We start from the raw sequence: 27,927 nt of genomic DNA, 5'->3' as shown, positions 1-27,927 counted from the left end.
AACACCTGTGCTTACCATGTATTCACAGTTGGCGCAGTTGGCGTACTTTCTCTCTCCTTTTGTCTCAGGGCTTGGTTTGGTTTTTTAACTTCTTATTTACTAATCATACTGATTTTTTAAATAGCCAATTCAATTTTTTGATAGGGATATGAAATTATTGCAATAAAAATAAAACAGCAGAAATGCAAATGCTTTTGTAATTTTTTACTTGTTCAGATCAAAATTAAAACTACTAAATATTCTTACTGTAGCCTGGGCAACAAGACAAGGTCCCATCTCTTGAAAGAAAAAAAAACCCTACTGAATATTCTATTTATGTTAGAGCTTCTGAACCCAAACCTAGTTTTATGGCTGCTTTCCTAAAACAGCCATTCTCTAGCAAAGGATTTTTGTCCTCTGGACACTTGACTTAGAGCTGTCAATCGTCATCTCCTTATGGTCCTTTAGAACAGAAACCTTTTCTGAAAACTCTGTATTCAAAGCACCTCAGAAGAAAGGCACCTCCCCTACATTTCCTCTCCGCTCACACACCAGCTCAGTTACAAGGACACCTCAATTCTATCACAAAGCCTTGCTTTTGTATCTCTAAGATCTATAGAAAGATGCAGAAATTTACTAAGTGTAAAGCTCACTGAATTTTCACAAAGTGAACATACCCATGTAACCAACACCCTGACTGAAAACAAAACGTGGCCAGCACACCCTTCCAATCACACCTCACCTGTCAAGGGTGACCACTTCCTTGACTACTAACACCATAGATTCATTTACCCTTTTTTGAATTGTATTTAAAATGGAAACTTGGGTATCTGGCTTCTTTCTCTAAACAGCATGTTTCTGAGATTCATCCACATTGTTGTGAATAGTAGAAGTTACCTTCTCTTTGTTGTATGGTTTTTTGTGGTTGTGAATACTGTATAATTTATTTGGAGATCATGAACAATGAGCATCTGAGTTGTTTTTAATTTGGGGCTATTACAAACAGTGCTATTACAAACATTCTTGTACACATTATTTTGTCAGAGGCGTTTGAACCAGAGCAACTCCCTCTTGAGCAGGAGCTGGGTAAAATAAGCCTGATACCTACTGGGTCTGAGACAACTGCATTCCCAGATGGTTAAGGCATTCTAAGTCACAGGATGAGCTAGGAGATGCGGACAAGACACAGGTCATAAAGACCTTGCTGATAAAACAGACTGCAGTAAAGAAGCCAGACAAAACCCACCAAAACCAAGTGACCTCTGGTCATCCTCACAGCTACACTCTCACCAGTGCCAGGACAGTTTACAATTGCCATGTCAACATCAGGAAGTTACCCTATACAGTCTAAAAAGTGGAGGCACAAATAATCCACCCCCTGTTTAGCATATCATCAAGAAATAACCACAAAAATGGGCAACCATTTGGAGTAGCCATTCTTTATTCCTTTCCCTTCCTAATACACTTTTGCATTCTCACTTCACTCTCTGGACTTGCCCCAAATTCCTTCTTGCGTGAGACCCAAGAATCCTCTCCTGGGGTCTGGATTGGGACCCTTTCCTGGTAACAATTTCTTGAATATATGTATGCGTTTCCATTGCACATATACCAAAGAGTGAAACTTTGAGGTCACAGCATGTGTGTACATTAAGCTTTGGTAAATCCTGCCAGCTTTCCAAAACAACTGCAGAATACCTACCAACAGCATATGACAGCTCCAATTGCTTCACCTCCACACCAATGCTTGGTATTGTCTATCTTTTTCTTTTTAACCGTTTAGTGGGTGTATAGTGGTATCACATTATGGTTACAAATGCATTCCATGATTAATGATATTGATAATCTTTCCCTATGTTTATTGTCCACATAGAGAGGCTCTTTTGTAAAGGGCTTATTTCTACTAGACAAATTTCCAATAGATATATTTGGTTAAGAAATGACTTCTTTACAATATTGAGTCTTCCAATCCATGAAGAAGCTAAATCCCTCAATTTCTTTGGCTCTTCTTTAATATCTCTCATTAATATTTTGTCATTTTCAGGTAGAGATCTTGCACATCTTTTGTTAAATTTATTCCTATGTATCAGATGTTTCCTGAGGCTGTTGTAAGTGGTAAATTTTTTAAAAATTTATTTCTTATTGTTCTGTTACAGTTTTCTAATAAGTTTATTCTTAAACTAGCCTAATCCAAAATTTGAATTGCTCTGAATGCTAGAAAGTCACTATGCTGAGTCAAAAATCTATTTTATTGGAGTTGACACCCACTGGTTCTGGTACTACCTCACTGAGCTCATACAGAAAAATTCTAGTGTCTGCTCCACATGAAACATTTCAAATCTTCAAATATGTTTTAAAAAGCCATCATTATCCCTCTTTCCATATTTCATCCAATCAACCTCAAAGGTGCAGGTCCTCATCCCATTTTATTGAATATCTATTATGAACCAAATACATAAACCAGAAACAGTTTGTTTTTATTCTTTTTCTTTTTGAATTGCCCAGAGTTTAAGGAATTTTTGTGTAGCAAAATACGGAGTAACTTAAAAACATCTTTTTAATCTCAGGTATTCTAAAGAGCTTAGCTATTATTTGAAATACAATATTTGTACGTATTTTATAAGACAGCTTTATATGAAATGGTAAGATTTCCAATTCTACACTACAGTAAAATAGGGCTGACTTTATAATTTGTATCCTGAGTGCATGCCATATAATTAGTCTTTTCCAAAGCCATAGTCTTTATCCTATTAACACTCAGCACTGTTCATTCTATCACTGCAGACCTACTCTTTCATTTTATTTTCTGCTAAAAGCTGTATTATTCACAATTCATTTCTAATGTTCCGAACATTGTTCCTTAGAAAAATAACTAACCCATTCTAAGGAAATGACTAAAAACACCAAAGCCCTTATGTCTGTGGTTGCCTCTGCATGTCTTTAAGCCTGATACTATAAATAGGCCTAGACATATATACTCTTCCAATCCTAGTACCAACTCCGCATCCTTCACATTAAGACTTTCCTTCCTTTTGCTGAGTCTTCTTCGCTAACTGATGTTATCAGCCACAGACCATGCCACCTCCTATGATTTTAATCCAAAAGGAATAAAGAAAGCAGCTTCATTTAAGCAAATTTGTACTGCATTCCTTGAATTGCAAAGAAAAGTGACTCCAGGTTTTTATTTTAACATGTTATGATATAGGCTAAAATAAATGCAAATAGACTCTGGCTCCAGTAGCTGGTTCAGTGCCAAGAGTAAGGAAGAGTAGGTTTAAATGTGCACAATATGCCTCGGGAAACAGAGCCTCGTGTTCTAAAGACATTTCAGCCACCTCCCTTTGCCTAGGACCCTATTTCGTACCACTCTCCTCTCAAACCATTGACATGCATGGAAAACAAAATTTTTAAGAAGTTCTCTATAGACAATTTTTAAGAAGTTCTCTATAGAAAATTTTTAAGAAGTTCTCTATACTTCTGAAGTTTCCTGTGATGAAAATTGACCAAAGGTATGTGATCGAACTCTTTTCTCACTTGCCCCACTTGGTTTCAGGTTGTGTGCTTCCACAGTGAGTAAAAATATTTTAGGCCGACTGCGAATAACTAAAATTACCATATGGAAGGAATGGTCATCCTTCCTGATTCTTGATTCAACAATCTGATAAATTTTATTTGTAGAACCAAAGCTGTCATCCTCAACAGTGGAAAGATAAGAATTAAGAGAAAAGTGACAGTACATTAAAATGGACACAGTATACTGCAGAGAAAAATAATAATATTCATTATGTTTATGAACAAATTAATCTATTCAGTCTAATGTTTAATCAAATAATCACTACTTTTCTTTTAAAAAAAAAATTCTCAGTGAGGCCTATACATATGTATGAGAAAGAGACAGACACTAAAGACCTCTAGTCATACATAAGAGGCATAAAGACCAATGTTTTGTTGAAGAAAAGATAAAAAGATTTTTGTGTGCCAAATTTGAAGATCCAAATCTACCTACAAGTCAGACAGGACCAGCTGAAAAGTGACTTCCAGTCTTAGAACACAGCACCACCAATATCCCTGGCCCTACACGCCGTGAGATATTGCATGGTACAAGGAATGTACTGTTAAGATCTCTTTTATACTCAAATTTCAAACATTCACTGGCAAAGCCCCAGTAAGAGGTGCCTCTACCGACCCTGCACCTGTGCACTTCCATCAGGGTCAGCAGATGCTCTCTGGATAGATCGGATGGATGGCACCTTCCAGTGAGATAAAAGAATGTCTCCCATTCTTATCTTCATCAGGCACTGGTATGCTAAAAAAAACCCACAAAACACTCCAAGGAAGCAGCTTTGGGCAAAAGTCTTTTCTCTCACCTGGAAAAGATTCCTTCTGAGTTATCATCCACTGACTCCACAATTCCAAGTTTAGAAGTTCATCTTAAGAAAATAATGAAGCACGAACGCTAACAATCATCTCAAAGTCAGTTACAGTGGAGGGTCTCTGGTATGTATGTAACTCTACTCAGATGAAGACTACATTTCCCAGCTTCCTTTTCAGCTAAAAGTGGCCATATGACTAATGGACATAAGCAGAAGCAGAATCTACAATATCCTATGAGTTCTGCTAATTGGACTTGGAAGTGCTCTTAAAGGCTGAGAGCACACCCACCAACACTCCCCCAGTATGTTCCTCCTTCCTGCTGGGTAGAATAGTACTTTAATGGCTAGCCTTCCAGCAACCACCTCTAACCATGATATGGTGTTGGGAATAGGTGCTCTGCAAGGCAGAGCAGCAAGATAAATGGAATCTGATTTCCTGACACTGTTAAGTACCATTTAAATCCTGGACCAAGCTCTGTACTTCCTTTATGTGGAAGAGAAATAAGGCTCTTTTACCTTACATAAGCCACTTTTATGTGTTTTGTATTACACACACACACACACACACACACACACACACACCCCTAATCCTAATCACCACTAAAGTTTATTGCAAAAACATTTTTAACAGTCAGAAATACAAAATAACTAGCCTAGATAACCCAAGAGCAGGGGATTGGTTTGTTAAGTGATGCTACATCCAACCACAGAGAGAATATTTAATATTATGTTGCAAGAAGTATAAATACTTATGCAAACTGCAGGTTACAAAGTAGTTTGTACAACATTTCAGATAGAAACAGTCTAAAAAAGTAGGTCCCCACATTCAGAAAATGGTATAAAATTACACATAATTTTGATTTTCTCCATTTTGCTTCCCTGTATTTGCTAATTGTTCTATAATAAACATGTATTATTTGGATAATAAAAGTTATATAAACTAGCAGCTGGTATTAAATAAACTACTTAATGTTACTAAAAAATAACAAAAAATGGAAGTCTCACTTTGGTGACTTGGAAAGCAATTTAATGCACTTGTGGAAATATATCATTAAAACAACATCAATTGCTGGGTCTCGTTAATATCAGAAGAAAATGATAGATGGGAGTAACAGACAAATAAGTCTGTGGATCTTTGACTTCTTTATTTCATCCGTCTAAAAAAGCAGCAAACGGGATTTTTTTTTAAATGTTGATTCTTAGTGACAAAGGCCTGCCTCTATTGTCTACCATATGAAAGTTCTTCATTCAGCAATTATTTATTCAGCACCGTACTGTATCGGAAACTCGAAGGGTATATAAATACAGCATATACTTGCAGACTTTTGTTAGGCTACAGAGGACAATGACCCAAAATGTGGCACTTTGGCATGCTAAATGCTCTGAATTAAAGGAAACTGAAAGACCTCAGAAGTAAGCCTCAGAAGCAAGGTCTCCCTTTGACCTTCCCCCATGCCCTGGTCTCTCTGATCCCTTCTTTCCCATGTGCAGAGAGAAACTCTCTAGAATTTCCTTATCTGACTAAGAAAACTTCTTTCCAAAAGAAATGCAATTGCCAACTTAGCAGTCTCATCAAACAGCCAACAAAGATTTAACCACTAAAATCACCATGCTCAGAGACTTCATCTATTCTTCTCAGGGCATCTCCAAGAGATTACCCAAGAGACATTATCTACATAATAAGACAACATTTGTTCACAGTGAAGTTCTGCTCCTCACCTTCCTGCAACCTCCCACAGAACTCAGAGAAATTTTGTCCCAGGCCATTGTTCTTTGGGCTCATTCATTTCTCCTGAAAATTATTTACTACCCCTCGCAACTGCCTATACCGATCCCACCCCCATTCTCCTTTCCTCTATGAAAAGGGGTCACAAACTTCAACCATTGGCCTTGAGTCTCATATTTGCAGGACTGCCACGTTTATGCACATTAATATATTCTGTATGCCTCTTTCTCCTATTAATCTATTGTCAGTCATCTCAGTGAACCTTCAGAGAATGCAGAGGGGAAGCTTACCCTATGTCCCTACACTTTTTTGAAATGAAGTTTAATAAATAATACTGTTGTTATCCAAAGTAGAAATCTGCAAATCAAATCTGCTCACATGCCTCTCATTTCTGGTTGAGTACAGGTATTAAAATTTCTGATTTGGCTTAGGGTAGAAGAAAGCGACGCAGAGAAAATACCTTTGTAAAAAGACTTTTCAAATAAAGATGATCCTGAAATAAACATCCTCTGGTGTTTCAGGAGAAACAAGACAATAAATCTTCAATATAGGGAACACTACCTAAACCAAATATGAGGTCTTTGGTGGAAAGAGACATCTCCAATACCACGGAGGGTAAGAACCTGCTTCCTACCCGACTGTTCCCATTAGGGCCCAAGAGAACCATCATGTAGTAGGCTGACCCAGGAGGGCAAGTGCCAAACAAAAGGAGGTACACGTTATGCTCCTTGCCACTTGCAAACTCAGATCCCAATCTGCTCCCTGCTTCTCCAAGCCTGAACAATGCTAAGTCCACAAGCCGCAGCACGAGCTACTGCTTACCACTTGTTCTGACTCATTCCTGTTCCTTTAGGCCAGTGGCAAAAGTGAAACCAGAATCTTCAAATGCCTTGTCTCAGTTTAGTTTCAAAACAATGCTTTGAGGGAGCTATCCCTAAGGTGAGGAAACGGAGGCCCAGCCCTGACGGCTCAAAGCCACACTGTGAGGCAGCAGCAGCACCAGGAAGTGATCCTCGATCGCCTGCCTCCTAATACCAAATACAGGGTTGTGGTCAAGCGGGTCAGTTTTTGAGTCTGATAAACCTGGATTCAAAGCCCCACTCTGCCACTGACCAGCTCTATATATTCCTGGCTAAATCAAATTAACAGTATTGTAGTAAGGATGACATGATATTTCTAAAATGCTTATCCCAGCATCTGGCATATAGTAAGCATTTGGCAAATGGGAGACAGTAGTTCTCTGTTGAAAGAAATGCATATAACTGGGAGTATATTGGGCATGAAATAGTAAAAACGGAAATGAGTCAATAACCCTCTTAGGCTAACATTTCACGAATCTATAAAATATGCTTTTAATATGAAAGGAAAAAAAAACCACAAGAAATGGGATACATCTGTTAATATTTTTCAAAATAAGAGTTACTAACTGGTGACCAAATACAAAAGGATGAACAATAAAAGTGTTTGGGTAAAATAAGTGAATTCACAGCATGAAGGAATATAGACAAAATTAACTTCCAAGACACTTAACTCAGGCATGAAAGATAACTGAGGATCACTTCAAGGTTAATAATCAAAATAAACCAATGGCTATGGAAGCAAAAAGCAAGACTGTCTTTTTAGGTGAGAACCTGGCATGTGATAAAACAGAATTCAGTTCTCTCACATGGGCCACCCAGGAGAGAGAGTGGCTGCAGAAGGGAAAACAAAACCATACTTTCCCAGGAATACATCAATTTAAATTTGAAGGTCAAACTATTCAATTCTTTACTAATGGGACTTCCATAATGGTAGGAATGAGCTACTTATTCAGGTAGAGAAGACAGAAGCAAAAAAAGAGAGGGAGGGAGGGAGGGAAAGAGGTAATGAGGGAGGGAGGGAAGTATTGAGTTAAAGTCCTCAAAGATCAAATTCAGTAGCATAGCAGGAATCGTCCCCAAAAGCTCATAATTACACATACTCTACTGAACTAAACAGAATTAACAGAAGAAATGGGTGGGGGAGAGGGAAATATCCTTTTTTAAGAGGGGTGCGTGTGTGTGTGTGCGTGTCTTTTAAATCAATTTGCTCCTAGACTCAAAACAGGCCTCATGGACCTAGGGAGTCTTAAATCCTCTTGACATTGTAAAGCAACTTAGGGTGGTTTCTCAAGTCTCCTCTAGAATAAATGCTACCCACACTGCAAGGGGCATTCTCTCCCACCCCCAGGCCACCCCAGCCAGGCTAGGTTTGAAAGGGCTGCTTCTGCCACTGGAGGAGTGGAAATGAGAATGAACACTGGTGGGCACCTGTAGGTTCACAAGAGGGCTCCGGAATGGAGCACATCTGTCTGACCTTCAGCCTTGGGTTTGAAAGAGGAATTGTGCCAGGACTCAAACGGGAACATTAAGCGTTTAGTGTTCTTCACAAAAGACCTTGGGAAAACTCGGGACGCAAAAATGATCAAACAGAAAACAATTACCACGGGGCCTCTGATAAAAAGTTCTAGAAAACATCAGAAGAAAAGCAGAGTTATAGACAGAAGAGTTTCATGACGTTAGCAATGCACAAGGGGAAATAAACTCTATAACACAAAAATAGGCTATGAAAAGAGAACAAGCCAATGTAGGAAATCACAGGAAAATAAGAAGACACTGCTGTTAAAATTCATGTTAAAGGCAGTAAATAGCACACTCAACAGAAAGAGAGACTGAGTGAGCTATTTCAACTTGAAAAACATGTTGACAACATCACAAAATGCCAAAGTTGTTAAAATATTAAAATACTTCCATATTGGTTGGTAATAGTTACTCCCCACCATGCAGTCAGTCCCTTGTGGGACTTCCCCAAGATCCAGCATCTAAGCATAACTTCTGTTACAGCACGGAACCTCCAGGACCCTGCTCCAGTACTAAGACGACTATTTAACTGTCCTGTGCCATGTTGGTTACCAAATGAGCTGTTAAGTATTTTATTTTATTTTATTTTTTTGAGACGGAGTTTCGCTCTTGTTGCCCAGGCTGGAGTGCAATGGAGTGATCTCAGCTCACTGCAACCTCTGCCTCCCAGGTTCAAGTGATTCTCCTGCCTCAGCCTCCCGAGTAGCTGGGATTACAGCCATAAGCCACCGTGCCCAGCTAATTTTGTATTTTAGTAAAGACTGGGTTTCTCCATGTTGGTCAGGCTGGTCTCAAACTCCTGACCTCAGGTGATCCACCCGCCTTGGCCTCCCAAAGTGTTGGGATTATAGGCGTGAGCCACCGCGCCTGGCCCCTGTTAAGTATTTTTTATATCATTCCTTGGGTGTAGCCCAAGAAGAATAGGTATTACCTTCAAGAAAGATACAAATGAAGCAGAAGTATTAATAATAATCAAAACTATAACTTAAGGAAGCTTTCTGGATCTAAAGAAGACTGAATCAAAAAATCAAAAAGGCTCACGACTTCCCAGGCAAAACACCACAAAAGAAGACTGAATTTAAGAGCCAGGTTCATTTTCAAAACCAAGAGAGTAGACTGAATTTAGGTGGCCTAATCTCACATAGTTAAAGGGATATTTTGGTTTGTTTCTTTTGTTTTGTCTGATTTTCCTGCAAAGAAAAACAGACCAAATATCTGGCTGAATATAGTGAATCTGTGGTGGGCCGTTCTTTGCGCCCTTCTGAACCAGGGCTTCATTCTCCTCCCTGTGGAATGCAGATGCTCAAAGCTGCCTCCCTCTCCTGGAACTGCCCAAAGCCAGAGGGAGCTTCCTTGCCTGAGGACATGTGCCCCTCCCAGCAAACACCCGAGGATCGGTCAATTTAGAGAAACAAAAGCCTGGTTCCCTTGCCTGAATTTGGGATAACTCCAAACGGCCACCTGCACAACTTGTGGGATGGGCTAAGGCCTCTGCTATAACTACATCACAGCTCAGCTTCTCCGTCTGCCCGATCCTGCTTCTTTCACTCTCTCACTGGTGTTGCTCCCAAGAATACTCACTAACAAACCTTTTGCACAAAACACTCTCAGGGTCTGTTTCCAGGGAACCCCATATAAGGCATTCAGCCAGGGCTCTATTAAGAACTGAGAGGCAGGAGGAAACCCACTGACTAGGCTCTGAGAGGTCCCCAGTGTCACTGAGAAACGTCTTCAGATACTATAAGGCCTGGTTTCGGACCAAAGCTCCCTGGATTTTAGGTGAAGACAACCAGTAAACTACTGGCTGGTGCTATCCAGTACCGGACAAAGTGCTATCCAAATCTCTTTCATACAAAATGGTTCTTGAAAAACCATTTCGAAAAGATAAAAGAAATCTAAGGCTAAGAAAGATGTTAAAAGAAAGCCTAGAATCGTAACATGATTTCACTATAGATAAATTTTATGTTACAATCTTATTCAAAATGTTTTCAGAAACGTGAAAAAGAAGAAAAATTGTATTGATTTTAGGAGGCTAAAGCTGGATGAGAAAGTAAAGGAGAACATTATAGGCCAATCTCACCTATAAAAATATGTGCAATAATTCTCAAAACAACTTATTTTATGAAGCTCTCTTTCACTAACAAAAAGTAGGACAATAAGCAAAACATGCACATTGAACTACAGGTTTTACAGGTAATAAAACAATAAAAATAAATGACTTGAAAAATTGCAAAATTAAGAATTATATATGACTCGTATCAATGGTTCCTTGAGAGGAATAATAAGATAAAAACTTAGGCAATTCAAATCAAGAAAAACAGAAAGAAAAAAATTAGAAAGACATAGAGCTACCAAGAAAAAGAAGAGAATACTATGCATAGTATATGTTAATAAACTGGAAATTCTCCATTACGCAAACAATTTTCAGAAAGAAATTATGAAAACTGGCCCAGCAAATAAAATGGAAAGTTAAATAAACACTGAGTTAAAAAGATCACTGAGAAACTAAATATGTTATCAAATTATTACTCCCTCAACAAGTTTAAAGCCTAGAAGATTTTATTATCGATCTATCTAAACTTTTAATGATCAGGTAATTCCATACAATAGACACTTATTCCACAATACTACTACTATTAACAAGAGTGAATACTCCAGCCACTGATGCATTTAATCCTCACAGTAATCCAGTGATACAGATACTATTACTACATCCATTTTACACAAGATGAAACTGAGGCACAAACAGGTTAGGGACACTTTGCCCAGAGCTAGCCACACAGCTAGGAAGTGGTAGAGCTGAGACCTGAATGAAGGCCATGCTCTTACCTCCTCTTATAAACCACCATTCACAAAGAAAGGCCAAAGCTTTTGTCTAAGAATTCAAAATAGCCCTGATAACAAAACCTTCATAAATTAAATATTTTTCTGCCTTTTTCCATAATCAGAAACATTTTAAATAATCCAATACTTGCATAGCACTTTCTATGTGCCAGGCACTGTTCTAAGCAAGCTACAAATGTGACTGTACTTCATCCTCATTACAATCTTATAAGGGAGGTATACTATCATCATCCTCCTGGATAGACAGATAAAGAAACAGAAACACTCAGAGGTATGTGATAACATGTCTAAGATCACACAGCAGCAGGTGGCAGAGCAGAGATTCCAACTCTGACCATTTATAGGCTTTGTACACCGTGCTACATAAACACCATAAGGGGTGCTGAAGACAGCACTGACTATAACTTTTAAATTAATCGTAAATGATTGCTTTATGAAAATCAGATATGGAAATCAAAGCATCACTTATGAAATCGGTCACTGCAAGCAAACAGCCATCAGGTGCCATTCTCAAATCTTACAGTAATCTAAACAAAACTATTTACATGAAAAGCAAAGTCCCCAGGGACAATCAAAATCATAATCAGACTGACATTTTCTTATAAAAAATAAATAATTATTGTTACATTTGATTTATAAATACAATCTATACTATGACTAACAGTTATTACAACTTCATTGCTTAATTAAACCACTCACTCTGTTGCTCAGACTAGAGTGCAATGGTGTGATCTCGGTTCACTGCAACCTCTGCTTCTCAGGTTCAAGTGATTCTCCTGCCTCAGCCTCCCAAGTAGCTGGGACTACAGGCATGCGCCACCACACCTGGCTAATTTTTGTATTTTTAGTAGAGATGGGGTTTCACCGTGTTGGCCAGGCTGGTCTCAAACTCCTGACCTCAGGTGATCCGCCTGCCTTGGCCTCCCAAAGCAACATATTTTTAACAAAGATGTAGGACAAATTATTTCCTCCAACACAACTTATAACATTGTTCAAGGAATTTTTTTTTTTCATTTTGTGATAATAGATTAAGACAATATTCTATCTGGATTTCAAAACACATTCTGAATTGAGTTTTAAACACAGGAAGCAAATGATATCAACAATACTAAAGAAAATGTGTGACAAGGTCCAAAGAGAATGTCTTACCAAACTTTATGTACAATACTGTACCAACATGTGAGACTGTTAATACAGACCATAAGTGAATCCATATACAAAATTACATACTATATTGATACTAAACAATAAACTTTTGCTGCCTGCAAAAAAGAATAAGTTAACCAAACTTATTAGTTAACTTAAAGTTAAAGTTCATCTTTTGCAGCCATAAAAAAGAATGAGATCATGTGTTCTGCGGGACCATGGATGGAGCTGGAGGCTATTACTCTCAGCAAACTAATGCAGGAACAGAAAAAAAAGTACCGCATGTTCTCACTTATACATGGGAGCTAAATGATGAGAACCTACGAACACGAAGAAGGAAAGGACAGACACTGGAGTCTAGTTGCCAGGGGAGGCCAGGAGGAGGCAGAGGATCAGAAAAAGTAACTATCAGGTACTGGGCTTAATTTGTGGGTGATGAAATAATCTGTATAACAAACCCTCATGACACGAGTTTACCTACGTAACAAACCTTCACATGTATCCCTGAACCTAAAATAAAACAATAAAAATAAAAAATAAAATTCATTTTTAACATAAAAGAGACTGTTGTATTCCAGTTAAGGCTTTGATTGTTTCATATTAGCAGTAATACACATTAGTAATATGATAATTATTATGGCTACCTCTGGCTTCATGTGATGTTCTCATTTCACTCTCTGTTCTCTCTTCAAAGTCTTCTTTGACATCATCGGCATGCTGGTCTCTGAGAAAAACAGGCATTTCAATATTTTATAAGAGAAACATTTTTAAAAAATGGTTCAGAACTACATCTCAACAACTGCTTTTCTTAATTTTAAACCAAAGAATGCTACTAAAGTGTTAGAAAGGATATATAGTTCTACTACAAGGCAATTAATTAATAACACCTATACATGCCCATTTTCCTCATTATCAATTTTCATTTCCTATTCAGGAAGAAGATATAAAGCTAAGGATAATAAAATGAACTATTCTGGAAAATGTAGCTATTGAATAATTCAACTACTATTTGGGACATGTATTCATGTGGAATTTTACTTACACAGTTTGGTAAGACTTCTATTCAAAGAAAGAAGACGTTTTGAAAGTCCACACCATTGAACTAAATCACTATATACTACTCAGCACTAGGATTCGGATGGAGGCTAAGACTGGCTCGGGGGAATCAATCCCAATTCTAGGAAGCTTTTCCTGGCTTAATCAGGTCAAGTCCACCAGCTGAAGTGATTCCACCTCTTTTTGACCAGGAATAACCTAATGCTAAACTAAACATGCCAGAGATGCTCCAAAATGGAATAGATCCATTACAGTCTTAATTCAGAGCTTTTCTCCTTATGTCAGGGGCAAAAACGGGCTCTTTTTTTTTTTTTTTAAAAAAAAAAAAAAAAAAAAGGAACTACTTTTCTTAAGTTTCAGGGACTTAAAATTTTTCACCCTAATGTATTCCATTCTCAGGGTTCACAATAAACCCCATTTTGCAATTTCTTCTATCCAGAATATGCTATCTGGCCTACACACTTTAGTGCTTTATAGTATTCTGTGTTTATGATACGCTATTGTTTCATACATGCCGTTACCATTACAAATACACTTGAGTTTCTTAAAGATCCAGAGCATACTTCTGTTAAGTTTTAGTAACAGGGAAAATACATTTGAAACAAAATATCCCAACAAATATAAAAGGAGTTCTATAGTTTTAATTACAAAGGCACTAATTAAGTCTCCATTTGAAAATATAATAATTAACACAATGACACTAACACAGTAAGCATGCAATAAATACATGTTTTCTATTTTTACTGCTATTTTTAAATTATTTATTGGTTATTAGTGATCATCCTGTGAGGAGATATTATTTTTAAGAAAGATCATTTCCAGGAGCAAATGCGAAATTTCATTTGAATCTGAACTCCCCAGCTTAGTTCATGCTAAAAATAACTTGCTACAACTGCTGAAGTATACTTGCTCTTTTGAAAATGGGGGAGAATCATTATTTTTTTTTCCAAGAGAAACCACTTAAATGGCAACAGGGTCTCTTATTCCATAGAAAGTAGAAGGATGAAGCTATAGTAAAAACAAATGTAAGAATATCACTGATAACTGGAGAAAGAACATTAGTTGAAGTATTGATAAAAATTGCATTTTCTATGTAAAAATAATGCTGCAGCTATGCTCGGTAATTACATGTTAAAATTAGCTTACCATGCTAAAATTAACTTCTATGAACTTCCAAATTTGTTTTATATTAAATTGGAAATAATATTGAGTGCACAAATTCTAGCCCAGAAAGTACTGTGGTCAACAAATAGTTTGTAGATGGCTATATCAATTATTATTAAAAACCATACACTACAGTCATATAACTTAAAATTGGCATTTCCCAAATAAAGCAGATTTCCAATTATTGTGCCTTTTCTAGAAGCTCTGATGAGTAGTTGATATTTTTTTTAAATAGAGAGAGAAACACCATGAGTCCAAAAGCTAAAAAGTCAAAATTTTCTGTATATTTCAGTTTTCAGGATCACAATTATCCACCGATAATCAGCAGTTACCCTTTTGTGGTTTTACTAAAGTATACTATTCCTTTAAAATAAGCTTTGTTAAAATAAAGATAGAAGACTTGAGCTATGAAAAAAGTTCCCTTGTTTTCTTATGCCTGAATACAATGACAATTACTTATCTTCTGAACTCCAAGAAAAGATCACTTTCCAAGAGGGAACAGAGATAGAACAAGAAAGTAAAATCTTTGACCCAAAAAATTTCCTCATGCCTGGATCTGACATAACCTATCCCAAAAGAGAAGCAGAATGGAAGCTATGTAGTCTTACATAATTTATGTTGCTTCATTATAGAAGCATGTTCAGTTTTCACTGTCCCAGTTTTAACTCATGACACTTCATTAAATTGGACCCATACAAACCTGGGAATATATAAACACAGATATGTATTTTTACCAAACATGAAGAACTTCACAAAAAATGTTTATTGAATGTTTTATTTCAGGTTAATGTATTGATTCTGCAAATTCCTTCAAATTAAAAGTGCCTATACCCCTGAGGTTCTATGTGCTGTTTCCTTTAGCTAGAGAGTGGAATGGTGGAAGACGGGGTCAATCTGCCCAGTCTCTTACAACAGGCATTATGAAACAGATGGGTGAATAGAACCACTGGAGCGAGCAGAATCTTAATCAAGCACATCCAGACATGTGGAAACATTTAATATTAATAAGAAAAGTTCACTTTTTAAGAACACAGTATGAGCCAAAGACTGACTGAGCTTTTTACATGCCCCATATTTTATAACATGCCTTGAAGGAAGGTTTATTATTATAGCCACAGAAATGTAGAGAAGTTAAGACTAAATTCACAGGGCGAGTATAGAACCCGTTCTTCTTGACACCAAAATCTGCAATTGGATTCAACCGTTTCTTATTTTTACACTTGTGTTTTTCTAAAATAAAGTATGATATATAAAGTTAAGGGAAACATGCTTTTTATGCCATAAACTTATTCTCCAAATTGTCTTTCATTGATAAGGTCAGGAATGAAGAGCCTGACTCCGTATTCTCATTTGTTTTACATTTTATTTAAAATAAAAATTGAGGCCAGGCACGGTGGCTCATGCTTCTAATACCAATACTTTGGGAGACTGAGGCGGGAGGATTGCTTGAGTCCAGGAATTCGAGACCAGCCTGAGAAACACACTGAGACTACGTCTCTACAAAAAAAAAAAGTCAGGCGTAGTGGCATGCGCCTGTAGTCCCAGCTACTTGGGAAGCTGAGGCAGGTGGGTCACTTTAGCCTTGGAGGTCAAAGTTGCAGTGAGCCATGATTGCACCACTGCACTCCACCTCGGTGACAAAGTGAGACTGTATCTCAGAAAGAAAAAAACAACAAGAAAAATTGTTTATTCAATTGGACAACCATTATTTCTCTCTACTATAAGGTTAAGAATTTCATTATGCAAATTCTGGCTGAATATGTACTATGATGAATCTTTCTCTACACAAAAATGAAATCCTTGTTCTAGAATTTCAACTTCCTAAGCAAAATGTTATTTTAGCTACATAGTCTTCCAATTACAGACAAAATATGATTATATCAGAATGCCAAAACTCTGGGATAATGTCACAATACACTCTGGAGCAGAGTAAAAGATATGCTTCTTGACAGATTTTTAAAAATGACAACCAGAAATATTTTCATGCTATATTTTAATATCACAATTATTGTCAACCTAAACATTTCCTGACCTGCTTTCCTTGATCAACATTTTTCATTATCAACAATTTCATTTCAAAAGAGGGTACAAGCTGTTTAGGCACAAGTGTGTGATTTTTTTTTTTAAGAGATAGGATCTCACTCCACTGTCCAGGCTGGAGTGCAGTGGTGCCATCATTAGCTCACTGCAACCTCAAACTCATGCTCAAGTGCTTCTCCAGCCTCAGCCTCCCAAGTAGCTGAAACTACAGGCATGTGCTACCACGCCTGGCTAATTTTTAATTTTTTGTAGAGACAGGGTCTCACTATGTTGCTCAGGGCTGGTCTGAATTTCTGGCTTCAAGCAATCCTCCTGCCTCACCCTCTCAAAGCACTGAGATTATCCACACCGCAGCTGGATGTGTGGATCTTAACATGGAGGAAGCAGCCCAGCAATAGTGGTTACATATATGGTCTTAGGAAGTGAAGAGATCTGGTTTAAATTTCAGTTCTGCTACTCACTAGGTTTACATGACCATCAGCAAGTTACTTAATTTCTCTAATTCTCAGTTACATCATTGGTAAAACAGGGATAATAAATCCTTTACCTCAGAGGGGCATGTTAAGAATGAAATAAAATAATGTACAGAAAGCACTTAGCACAGAGCCAGGCACTTAAGTAGGAGCATGATGCACAGCAGCTATTCCTAGTTATAAATTACTTATATTTTAGGATAAAATTATCTACTGACACCTGTTTTCTTTAACTAACCTTCTTTCTTCAACTAGTAAAATAGCTTTTAGAGTAATGGTTCCAAGCATAGACTACAGTCAGACTGTCTGGGTTATAACCCAGGTCTGCTATGGACTAGCTATGTGGCTTCTAACCAAAAGAGGTTCCATGTTTGTAGAATGAAGATGTGATGATGGCAACCACACCACATAAGGTATTATGAAGATTAAATGCACCCACATAGGTAAAAGCACCTAAAAAAAGTGCGTGGAAAACAGCAATTTCTCTTGGAATTTCAGAATTTTCAACAAGCCATTTACTGCAATATTTCTTTAGTCGCAATTCAATACAATACAATTTCAGTTGTATTGAATGGAAATACAATCATAGTGAAATCTTACTAAAGAATACTTTTGGCTTTTAATAAAGATAGTGGAATCCACTTGAATGGAAAAATGTATTCTTTATGACTCAGCATTTTCTTTTTCTCTGTAATTATGTGTCACTTTTTAGAGGTCTTACTGTCTTAATCTAATTATGCTTTGTGATAAGTATTAGTAAAACAGACATTAGAATGGTAAATGCATAGGATGGCAGTTGAATATGTGCAGCTGTATTTCTCCAAGTCTGTTTGTCATATAAAAACAATTTCTAACCAATTACGTTTCAATTAGTCCCAGTCTGTTAAAAAATACTGAAAAACAAATTATTTTGCCCCAATTTAGGGATTTATCGATTTCCACCACCTCTTTAAATCCAGCATGAAAGGAGGCAGATGCAGATTGCCATGTAGATCAAAATATTTGCCAACCAGGTTAGGAAGCTCGGAATGACAGTTATTGTTGGCCCAGAATCAGAGACATGGCTACCTTGCAGCAGCTCAAGTGTGAAAGCTCACTACTTAGTTTGGCTTGGTTTAAAATAACGCCACCCTTCTCTTTTCAAAATAGCTTATTCTAGTCTCATGGGGCCTTTGCAGAACTGAAAGAGACTTGTACTTCCCCAGTAACAAGCGGGGACGATGACTACCAGAGAGCTCTAAAAAATGTAGTTTTTCTGTTTTGGCCATCAAAAGAATGTCTCTTTGCATGCTCCCAGCATTTTTTTTTTTTTAAGTTTCTGAGCTGTGACTTACTCGCAGGTAAAAACATAAGGGAATGAGAATCTCTACGTTCTCTACAGAAAGTTTAAAAGGTAAATACTTGAACTGCCTCCAAAATGCCTCGTACAAATGAAGAGCGACTGTACTTGAGGAGCTTCAGGTCAAGGAGGTCACCACCTTCGAAGGGATTCAGAAAAAGATGACACATAAAACCAGTGGGACTTGGGATTAAAACTTCTACAACTATGAGTAACATTCAAATAAAGAGTTTTTAAAATTAAATTCCTTTTGAGATGATACAACAGCAATGGTTTTACTGAATTATGTTTTCATAAACATCACCCAGGAGAGGTAAACATGGTTTACTGTGTATCTAATGAATAAAAACATTTTGGCTAACAGGCCTATTTAATTATAATTTAGCATAAGGACCATACGCTAGTGAAAGAATACAATAAAAGGAATATAATGAATAAATGAGGTGGGTATTACCACGATAACAAGGAAAAACCCTCCAGAAAAACTCAGTCAGCAATTAATCCTCTTATTAAATGAAAAGCCTTAACCAATAAGGTGAAGTTTGGGAAATAAAGATGATGTCTCTTAAGAGTGAGACTCTATTACTTTGTTGTTGTTGTTGTTGTGGAAAAGAGAACAGATGTCACTGCTTTTCTACTCTACAGAAAAGGGTCTCCTGAGTCAGAAATTGGTGATATTCAAGGAGATAAAGTAAGATCCTGTTACAATATTGTTCCAACAACTTCACAGGCATATAACAATAACACAGTCATCTTATCCTTGTACTTTGAATGGCTGCCTTGGTGTCACAGTGGTTGGCATCAGAACTGTGAGTGTTTTAACTAAACACTAAGCTACTCTTTGGGGTACATAAACAACTACACAGATTTAACTCAGGTTCTCAAGAGCTGGAATAGGAAAACACTTCCAGAGCTCCTAATTCATACCTGGAAGGCCATCAACAAAAAGGGAGAAGAGGTTTTACAATAGCCAGAGAATTCTTAGTCACTGAAATTGCTTTCTCCAATATTCAACATGAAGCTCTCAGCCCAGAAGACCTCAGGGGGCAAAAAACCAACTTCCCAAGGTTTACTAATTAACTTTTGTAATCTTTTAGAATGGTTGGCTCTAAATTGATTTTATTCTACTTGATGTGATAGTTTTGCAAAGCAAATAGATTTATATACGCTTATAGCCTCATACTTTATGTTAGCTTGCTTTCCTATCTGTTTAACAGGATACAGACTTGGCTTTCGGTGTGACCAGCAAAATTGGATTCGTGCTAAAAATATAAACCAGATTGATGGCTGCAATTCCTACAACCGCTCTATGTAGTTCTCATAGTGGAAACACTGGTCTTACAACTTGAGAAGCCATTTTAATGGCCTATAATGAACTGAACAGACTGATTTCTGCCATTAGACCAGTTAAGCAGTGGGCATTTGCCTTGCAAGGTAATCTAAGCATTTGGCAGGCATTTTAAAGCTGCTTTATTGTGTTTCTGTGGCTGATGTTTAGCAGGCTTAAACAACATGGGAGCTCAAAACATTAAGTGATTTTTAATAGAGATAGTACCTAATTTAGAACACAATTATAAGCAGCTGTAGAATAGATTTCATGAGAACAAGGTTATGTGGGATGGATGCCCGATGTTTCCCAACTAATAACACATTGTCAAGTATTACCCCTGAAAAGGGTGTTTTCATTCAGTAGTGATTCCCAAAGCCTGATTTATAGACTACTTGCAACTGTCACCTGGGAGGGCTGGTTAAAAATGAAGATTCCTGTGCCTTCATTTTTATGAACACAAGAATTCCATTTCCTGAATGAGTACATCTGGGAGCAGTGCCTCAAAAGCCACATTTTTAACAAGCATCTCAAATGATTCTGGTGCAAATCAAAGTTTGAGACTCACAGTTTTATTAAGACATATAGAGAAACACATATATTGTTTCACTCAGCTGTAGATATGCAGAGATTTAAGTTATCAGTCCCCAGGAAAAGCTACTCCACTCACTGGTAGAGCCCATGCCTTAACATCTTGCCTCTAGGAGCAGCGTGAGGGCGGAGATGAGTTGCCACTGTCCACAGTGAGGAAAGCATCTTTTCACAGCAAGCACTGACACGAAAGACACTCATACTTCTGATGAATAAATGGATCGCTGGGATAGGATTGCATACTCACATTTCTGTCTATAAGGACCACGCACTCACATTTCTATCTAGAGGCACTGGGACTTCCATTCACTCACACCCATTTGACAAGTCTCTGTAGGAAAAGAGATCCAAGCATTCAGCATACCTACAGGTGGATTCAGGGTGGGACCGTCTTAATATGGAGCAGAGCTTCCCGATGAGGATGCCCTGAATCCTAGGGTACAAGTGTTCTGAGATACTGATCTCCACAGCCCACTACATCCCTCTCTGGTGACTGGTAGGCAGCCTCATCCATTTCTTTGGTGTTCGACACAAACATTGTCATTTCTGTGGTATCATTTTCTATGTGGGCCAGGAAACTAAACAACAACAGTTTGGGACATACCACTCTAATTAATGAGAGAGTGCAGGTATGTTTTTGGGGAATTTATCTCATCATTTAATAATCACTCCTTACATATCTGGTGTGGTGATCTCACAGTTCAAAGTGTAGGAGTTTTAACTGAACAGAAATGTTATACAGCTATTGCCTCTTAGGTTACATAACTGATAGCCGTCCATGGAAGACAGATGGATGGTTCGAGGTCACTACTGCACGCAAGGGATAAGTGCTCAGGTTAGGGCAACTCAGAGAGTAAGAAAAGACATGGCCCCTGCCTTTATGGAGCACATCATCAAGCAAACTACACAGAGATGTTTACCCAAGAACGTCAACGGCATTGGGATGTGTGATGAGAAAGCATGTAATGAAGGACTTGGTCCAAAATCTGGATGATCAGATAAAGCTTCCCTGAGGAAAGGAGAGTGAATCTGACACCCCAAAGATGAGAGATTAGCTAGGAGATGGCGCAGAGAGGATCTAGACAGAGGGAAAAGGGGTATCTCAGGACAGGATGGCTGAAGCATAGCTTGAAGAAAGAGCCTGCAGAGACAAAGCAGGAGTTAGGCAGGGGCCAGATGACACAAGGCTTTGTAGGCCATGCTGAGAATTAGGGTCTTAATTCCAAGAGTAACGGGAAGTCATTGAGTTTTGAGCAGGGGGACAGATGCTCACATAAATATTTGAGTCCGTTCTCCAAAGCTCTAGCCTGGCAGAATGTGGTGGGCTAAGACAGGACCTCAAATCTGAGTTTTAAGGAAGTCCCAGGGGATCTGATATGAAGCCAAATTTGGGAATGAGTGTGATGGAACATTAGTTGCCCATGGCTCTATTCTGAGCAAGTGACCTTTAAAATAATGTTATGACAGGAAAAGGACATTCATTCCTCACACTGTTAACTTATGCTAGTCCTATCATATAAGCTCTGAATCAAAAGCAACATCAGCACATCACTCATTCTGGGGACTGCCTGGCATCTGTAATAGGCATTGGGTTGGTGCCACAGCCCACGCTTCACTTCAGCACACGCCAGCCTGATCCACCTGTCTCACCTGTGCTGATTTCCTGCAGGACTTCCCTGGGCTCTGGCTGCTTGGCCTGCTGTGTGGCAGGGAGGATGTGCTAGGGAATTAACATGTACAGCCTCACTCTGTGGTTCAAGGGAATTGGTGTTTCAATAGTTCAGCTCTCTCATCCCTATGGTGGGCTAACTCTGAGATATGCAATTTACAAGAAATCCCAGAGTTTTCCCAGCAGGTCTGTGTTCCTGCTGTCCACGGTGGTAACCAGCGTGACAACTAAGCTTTTTCTGGCTGCCTGCCCTTCCCTGCATCACTTCCTCACTTGCCTACTGATATTTTCTTGACCTCCTAAGTAAACTACTTGCAATTAAATCCTTGTCTGAGAGTTTGCTTCCAGGGATGCAAATTGTCTCTTGTGTGCCAAAGTGCATTAAAAAAAATTGTAATGTCTGGCAACCAAATTTTAGTAAATTCTTAAGAAAAATGCAAAGAAAATTTGTTAAAATCTGAGTGGGAAATTATATCCAGGTGAGTAATGTGATATGGGAATCATCTTGCTTAAGCAATCTATTCAAAGCTTAACTTAGGAATAGCAAAGAAAACTAGGTATTGATGGAACATATCTCAAAATAATAAGAGTTATTTATGACAAACCCATAGCCAATATCATACTAAATGGGCAAAAGCTAGAAGCATTCCCTTTGAAAACCAGCACAAGGATGCCCTCTCTCACCACTCCTATTCAACATAGTATAGGAAGTTCTGACCAGGGCAATCAGGCAAGAGAAGGAAATAAAGCGTATTCAAATAGGAAGAGAGGAAGTCAAATTCTTTCTGTTTGTAGACAACATGACTGTATATTTAGAAAACCCCATCGTCTCAGCCCAAAATCTTCTTAAGCTGATAAGCAACTTCAGCAAAGTCTCAGGACACAAAATCAATGTGCAAAAATCACAAGCATTCCTATACACCAATAATAGACAAACAGAGAGCCAAATCATGAGTGAACTCCCATTCACCATTGCTACAAAGAGAATAAAACACCTAGGAATAAAACTTACAAGGGACGTGAAGGACCTCTTCAAGGTGAACTACAAACCACTGCTCAAGGAAATAAGAGAGGACACAAATAGACAACATTCCATGCTCGTGGATTGGAAGAATCAATATCGTGAAAATGGCCATACTGCCCAAAGTAATTTATAGATTCAATGCTATTCCCATCAGGCCACCAGTGACTTTCTTCACAGAATTGGAAATAGACTACTTTAAACTTCATATGGAACCAAAGAAGAGTCCATATAGCCAAGACAATCCTAAGCTAAATGAACCAAGCTGGAGACAACACACTACCTGACTTCAAACTATACTACAAGGCTACGGTAACCAAAACAGCATGGTACTGGTACCAAAACAGACATATAAACCAATGGAAGAGAACAGAGACCTCAGAAATAACACCACACATGTACAACTATCTAACCTTCGACAAACCTAACAAAAGCAAGCGGGAAAGGATTCCCTATTTAATAAATGGTGCTGGGAAAACTGGCTAGCCATATGCAGAAAACAGAAACTGGACCCCTTCCTTACACCTTACACAAAAATTAAACTAAGATGGATTAAAGACTTACATGTAAAACCCAAAACCCTAGAAGAAAACATAGGCAGTACCATTCAGGACATAGGCATGGGCAAAGACTTCATGACTAAAACACCAAAAGCAACTGCAACAAAAGCCAAAATTGACAAATGGGATCTAATCAAACTAAAGAGCTTCTGCACAGCAAAAGAAACTATCATCAGAGTAAGCAGGCAACTTACAGAATGAGAGAAAATTTTTGCAAGCTACCCGTCTGACAAAGGTCTAAGATCCAGAATCTATAAGGAACTTAAACAAATTTACAACAAAAAAACAAACAACCCCATCGAAACATGGGTAAAGGATATGAATAGACACTTCTCAAAACAAGACATTTTGTGGCCAACAAACATGTGAAAACAAGCTCATCACTGGTCATTAGATAAATGCAAATCAAAACCACTATGAGATACCATCTCATGCCAGTTAGAATGGTGATTATTAAAAAGTCACGAAACAACAGATGCTGGAGAGGATGTGGAGAAATAGGAACACTTTTACACTGTTGGTGGGAGTGTAAATTAGCTCAATCATTATAGAAGACAGTGTGGCAATTCTTCAAGGATCTAGAACCAGAAAACCATTTGACCCAGCAATCCCATTACTGGATATATACCCAAAGGATTATAAATCATGTACTATAAAGACACATGAACACATATGTTTGCTGCAGCACTATTTACAATAGCAAAGACTTGGAACCAACCCAAATGCCCATCAATCATAGACTGGATAAAGAAAATGTGACACACATACACCATGAAATACTATGCAGCCATAAAAAAGAATGAGTTCATGTCCTTTGCAGGGACATGGATGAAGCTAGAAGCCATCATTCTCGGCATACTAACAAAGGAACAGAAAACCAAACACCACCTGTTCTCACTCATAAGTGGGAGCTGAACAATGAAAACACATGGAAACAGGGAGGGGAAAATCACACACCAGGGCCTGCCGGGGGGGACAGGGGCAAGAGGAGGGAGAGCATTAGCACAAATAGTTAATGCATGTGGGGCTTAAAACTTAGGAGATAGGTTGATAGGTGCAGGAAACTACCATGGCACATGTATACCTATGTAACAAACCTGCACATTCTGCACATGTATCCTACAACTTAAAGTAAAATAAAAATAACTAAATAAATAAATATCAAATAAAATAAAATCCTCCCTGCACCAAAAAAAAAAAATATATAGTAAACAAATGGTCCAGCCATTCATTTGCTCCTAAGGAATAAAAGACATATAATGAAACAAAGTAATTTATTCCTCTTTCAACAACGCTAATAAAAACTAACATTTGGCCGGGCACCTTGGCTGATGCTTGTAATCCCAGCAATTTGGGAGACCGAGGCAACAGATCAGGAAGTCAGGAGATTGAGACCATCCTGGCTAACATGGTAAAACTCCGTCTCCACTAAAAATACAAAAAATTAGCCGGGTGTGGTGGCACATGCCTGTAATTCCAGCTACTCGGGAGGCTGAGGCAGGCGAATCCCTTGAACCCGGGAGGCGGAGGTTGCAGTGAGCCGAGATCACGCCACTGCACTCCAGCCTGGGTGACAGAGCAAGACTCCACCTAAAAAAAAAAAACACCAAAAAAAAAACCTAACATTTATTGAGGGCTTATGACTTATTAATCACTATTCTAAGAGCTTCATATTTGCATTTTTCATCTCGTGTAATCCTCATAAATTATAAGATTCAAAGCGAAGAGCTATTCAGTAATTCATCAAAGATCATAAACCTAGCAAGTAGGGAAGCCGAGATTTAAATCCAAGCAGTGCCCCATGTTCCTAATCACCACATTCTGCTGCTCTTTTCTGGAGGAACAGAAAACACCACGGTGTGCTCTTGCTGTGCTGGGCTTCAACTACTTACTCATTTGTTCCTTGGGTCTGCATCAAAGACAGAACTAATCTTCAGAGCTACATTAAGAGCTTAGATGGCCAGGCATGCAGAACAATGGCAAAAAGCCAAGTGTTAAAGTTGCATGGGAGGAAAAAAACCCCTAAGAGAGTTTAGTTGCATCAATTTTCTACCTCCAAAGTTTTAGTGTCTCTCACTGGTTTATGTACCTTAAACTATAACTAAGACAGTACTAAACAGAAAAAAGGTTGGCATCACTGACAGCATTTGCTCAGGAAGATAACATTTGAGGAAAATTGCCAGAAGAAACAAGAACCATACTTGTATAATGTATGGGACACCAAGTATAGCATGTAGAAAATGCTTAATGAATTTTTTTTAATATATCAGTATTATTTTCATTTAGTTTTACTTTTATAGACACTTTACAGGAATTATAGAATCTTTAATGAAGATGAGATTACTTGCGACCTCTAGGTTTTAAGGCATTAAATTCTTTTTAGTTAAGCAGAAAGCTCAGGATCCTCATAACCTTTTTTATTTTTCAACCTCTTTGTACACTGCTGATTTATCCAAGGTGGAACTGACTTACTGCATCCTGGTTATGTGGGAAGAAGAAAGAAAAAATATAAAATTCTAAATAAATAGTTGGAAAGTCTAAGTTGTAGCTCTTTTACATTTCCTACATATTAAAACTGTAGTTTTGGCCAAACCTGGTACAGAAAGTGAGTCAAGAAGATGCAGTTCAACCTATGAACACCTCTACAGAGCACTCACCTCTGAACCCTTACGAAAAAGACTCCAGGGTGTCTAGGGAGAGGTATCAAGTCATGATACTAGGACAAATTGAGTCCTACCACTGCTTCTCACTCCTGGCTGATCTCGGGCCAGAGGAAGGTCATTGCTACTCTGCCAGTATCTTCTCAAGGGTTAGACATGGACACCTCCGACCATTTTCACAATAATCAAATGAGACACTTTGAAATGATGAAGACACATGCATACACACAATTCAAAACATAAGATTACTAGTAATGTGGCATGCTCAGGATTTTCCTGAAAAGAAGGAAACCCATTGGGAAATGAGTGGAAGGGCATTTCTTTACCTCTTAAAGATATGCTTCCAGCCTTGGGTTACACTCAAAGTTAAGGTTTATAAGAGACCAACAGGAAGGGAGAAGGGCTCTTTGACCTCTTGGAAAAAATTTGAGTCAGGATGGAAGATGGGGAGCTTTGGAAGGGGAGGAGATGGTTGGGAGAAGAATTCTAAGACCAGCGTTGCTGCATACCTCAATGGTAATCAAACTTCCTACCACTAACACCTTCCGAGTGGAGCCATTTCAGCAGATCACTAGTGCACAGGCTGCTTCGGACATTTTCATTTCCTGCTTGATTCCCAGGGCCGCAAAAAGGGGAAGTGGCAGAAAGGGAGGCTCAACTAACAAACTAAAGTACTGCTTTGCACATATACAGTGATATAGAGCAAGGACATACATTTCATTTTATTTTTGACAGTGGAGGTGACAATCCTAAGTGAGTCAATTCAAGGTCTCAGTGAGTAAACGCTTTCATTGAAACCCCTGAGAGAGGATGGGAACTTTCAAACCCACTCATTTTTGCAGAAAAGTTACAAAAACAGTGAAAAGACAAGGAAAAGTAATGGCAGGTCAGACTTCATTGACTCAAAAGATGGTATGCCAAGTACTTGCATAGACATTATTTCATTTAATTATTAATAGGTAATAATTATTAGGTAATCAATAATTAGGTTTTAACAGGTAATAATTACTAATGATAATTATTAATAGGCATAGGCAAAAATATCATTTTAAAAATATTTAGACATGAAATATGTGCAATGGGTCATAAATAGAAAACTTTAAAATGTCTGAGATTGTTTCCTTGATCACAAATGCTGACCATGAGGAAGGCCCAGGACCACTCTTGAACAGAAGACAGAACACCGAAATAGTTAAGACTCATTATAAAGATTACTCTATTCTTACATGGATTTACAGCCAAAAAGGAATCCACAAAATCATCCAAACTAACTACTTCTTTGCTCTGTGAGAAGACTTTGGCTCCAGGTATTTGGACCAAACACCCAGACAATTATTGAAAAACCTACAAAAGGCACTACCAACCCTTCTGAGTATTCTGTTGATACTTTTTAAACAATAAACAATTTTTAAATTTTTTAAAAACAATTTTGAAATCTAAAGCGTATTCTTACCACTGTTTTAGTCAATGAACCCTGTATCTATAATCATGTCTACATGAATTAATAACCGTTATGTTTTAAAGTTAATTTTTTTTTTTTTTTTGAGACAGAGTCTCACTCTGTCACCCAGGCTGAAGTGCAGT

General features: G+C 38.1%; 1 protein-coding gene across 12 annotated transcripts in view; it reads right to left on the bottom strand.

The window, feature by feature from the left end:
* The window catches only part of L3MBTL3 (L3MBTL histone methyl-lysine binding protein 3), a 123,092-nt gene that overhangs the window by 7,385 nt on the left and 87,780 nt on the right, over positions 1-27,927 (bottom strand). For all 12 annotated transcript variants that reach the window (XM_024249141.3, XM_063724981.1, XM_024249139.3 and 9 more), the window contains one exon: positions 13,088-13,167. In XM_024249141.3, coding sequence (XP_024104909.1) covers positions 13,088-13,167 — 80 coding nt within the window. The remainder of the gene's footprint in view (positions 1-13,087; positions 13,168-27,927) is intronic.

Source organism: Pongo abelii, chromosome 5 (assembly GCF_028885655.2).
Source record: "Pongo abelii isolate AG06213 chromosome 5, NHGRI_mPonAbe1-v2.0_pri, whole genome shotgun sequence".
Taxonomy (NCBI): Eukaryota; Metazoa; Chordata; class Mammalia; order Primates; family Hominidae; genus Pongo; species Pongo abelii.
Note: the sequence above shows the minus strand (reverse complement) of the source record. Positions and strands in the feature narration are given on the sequence as shown.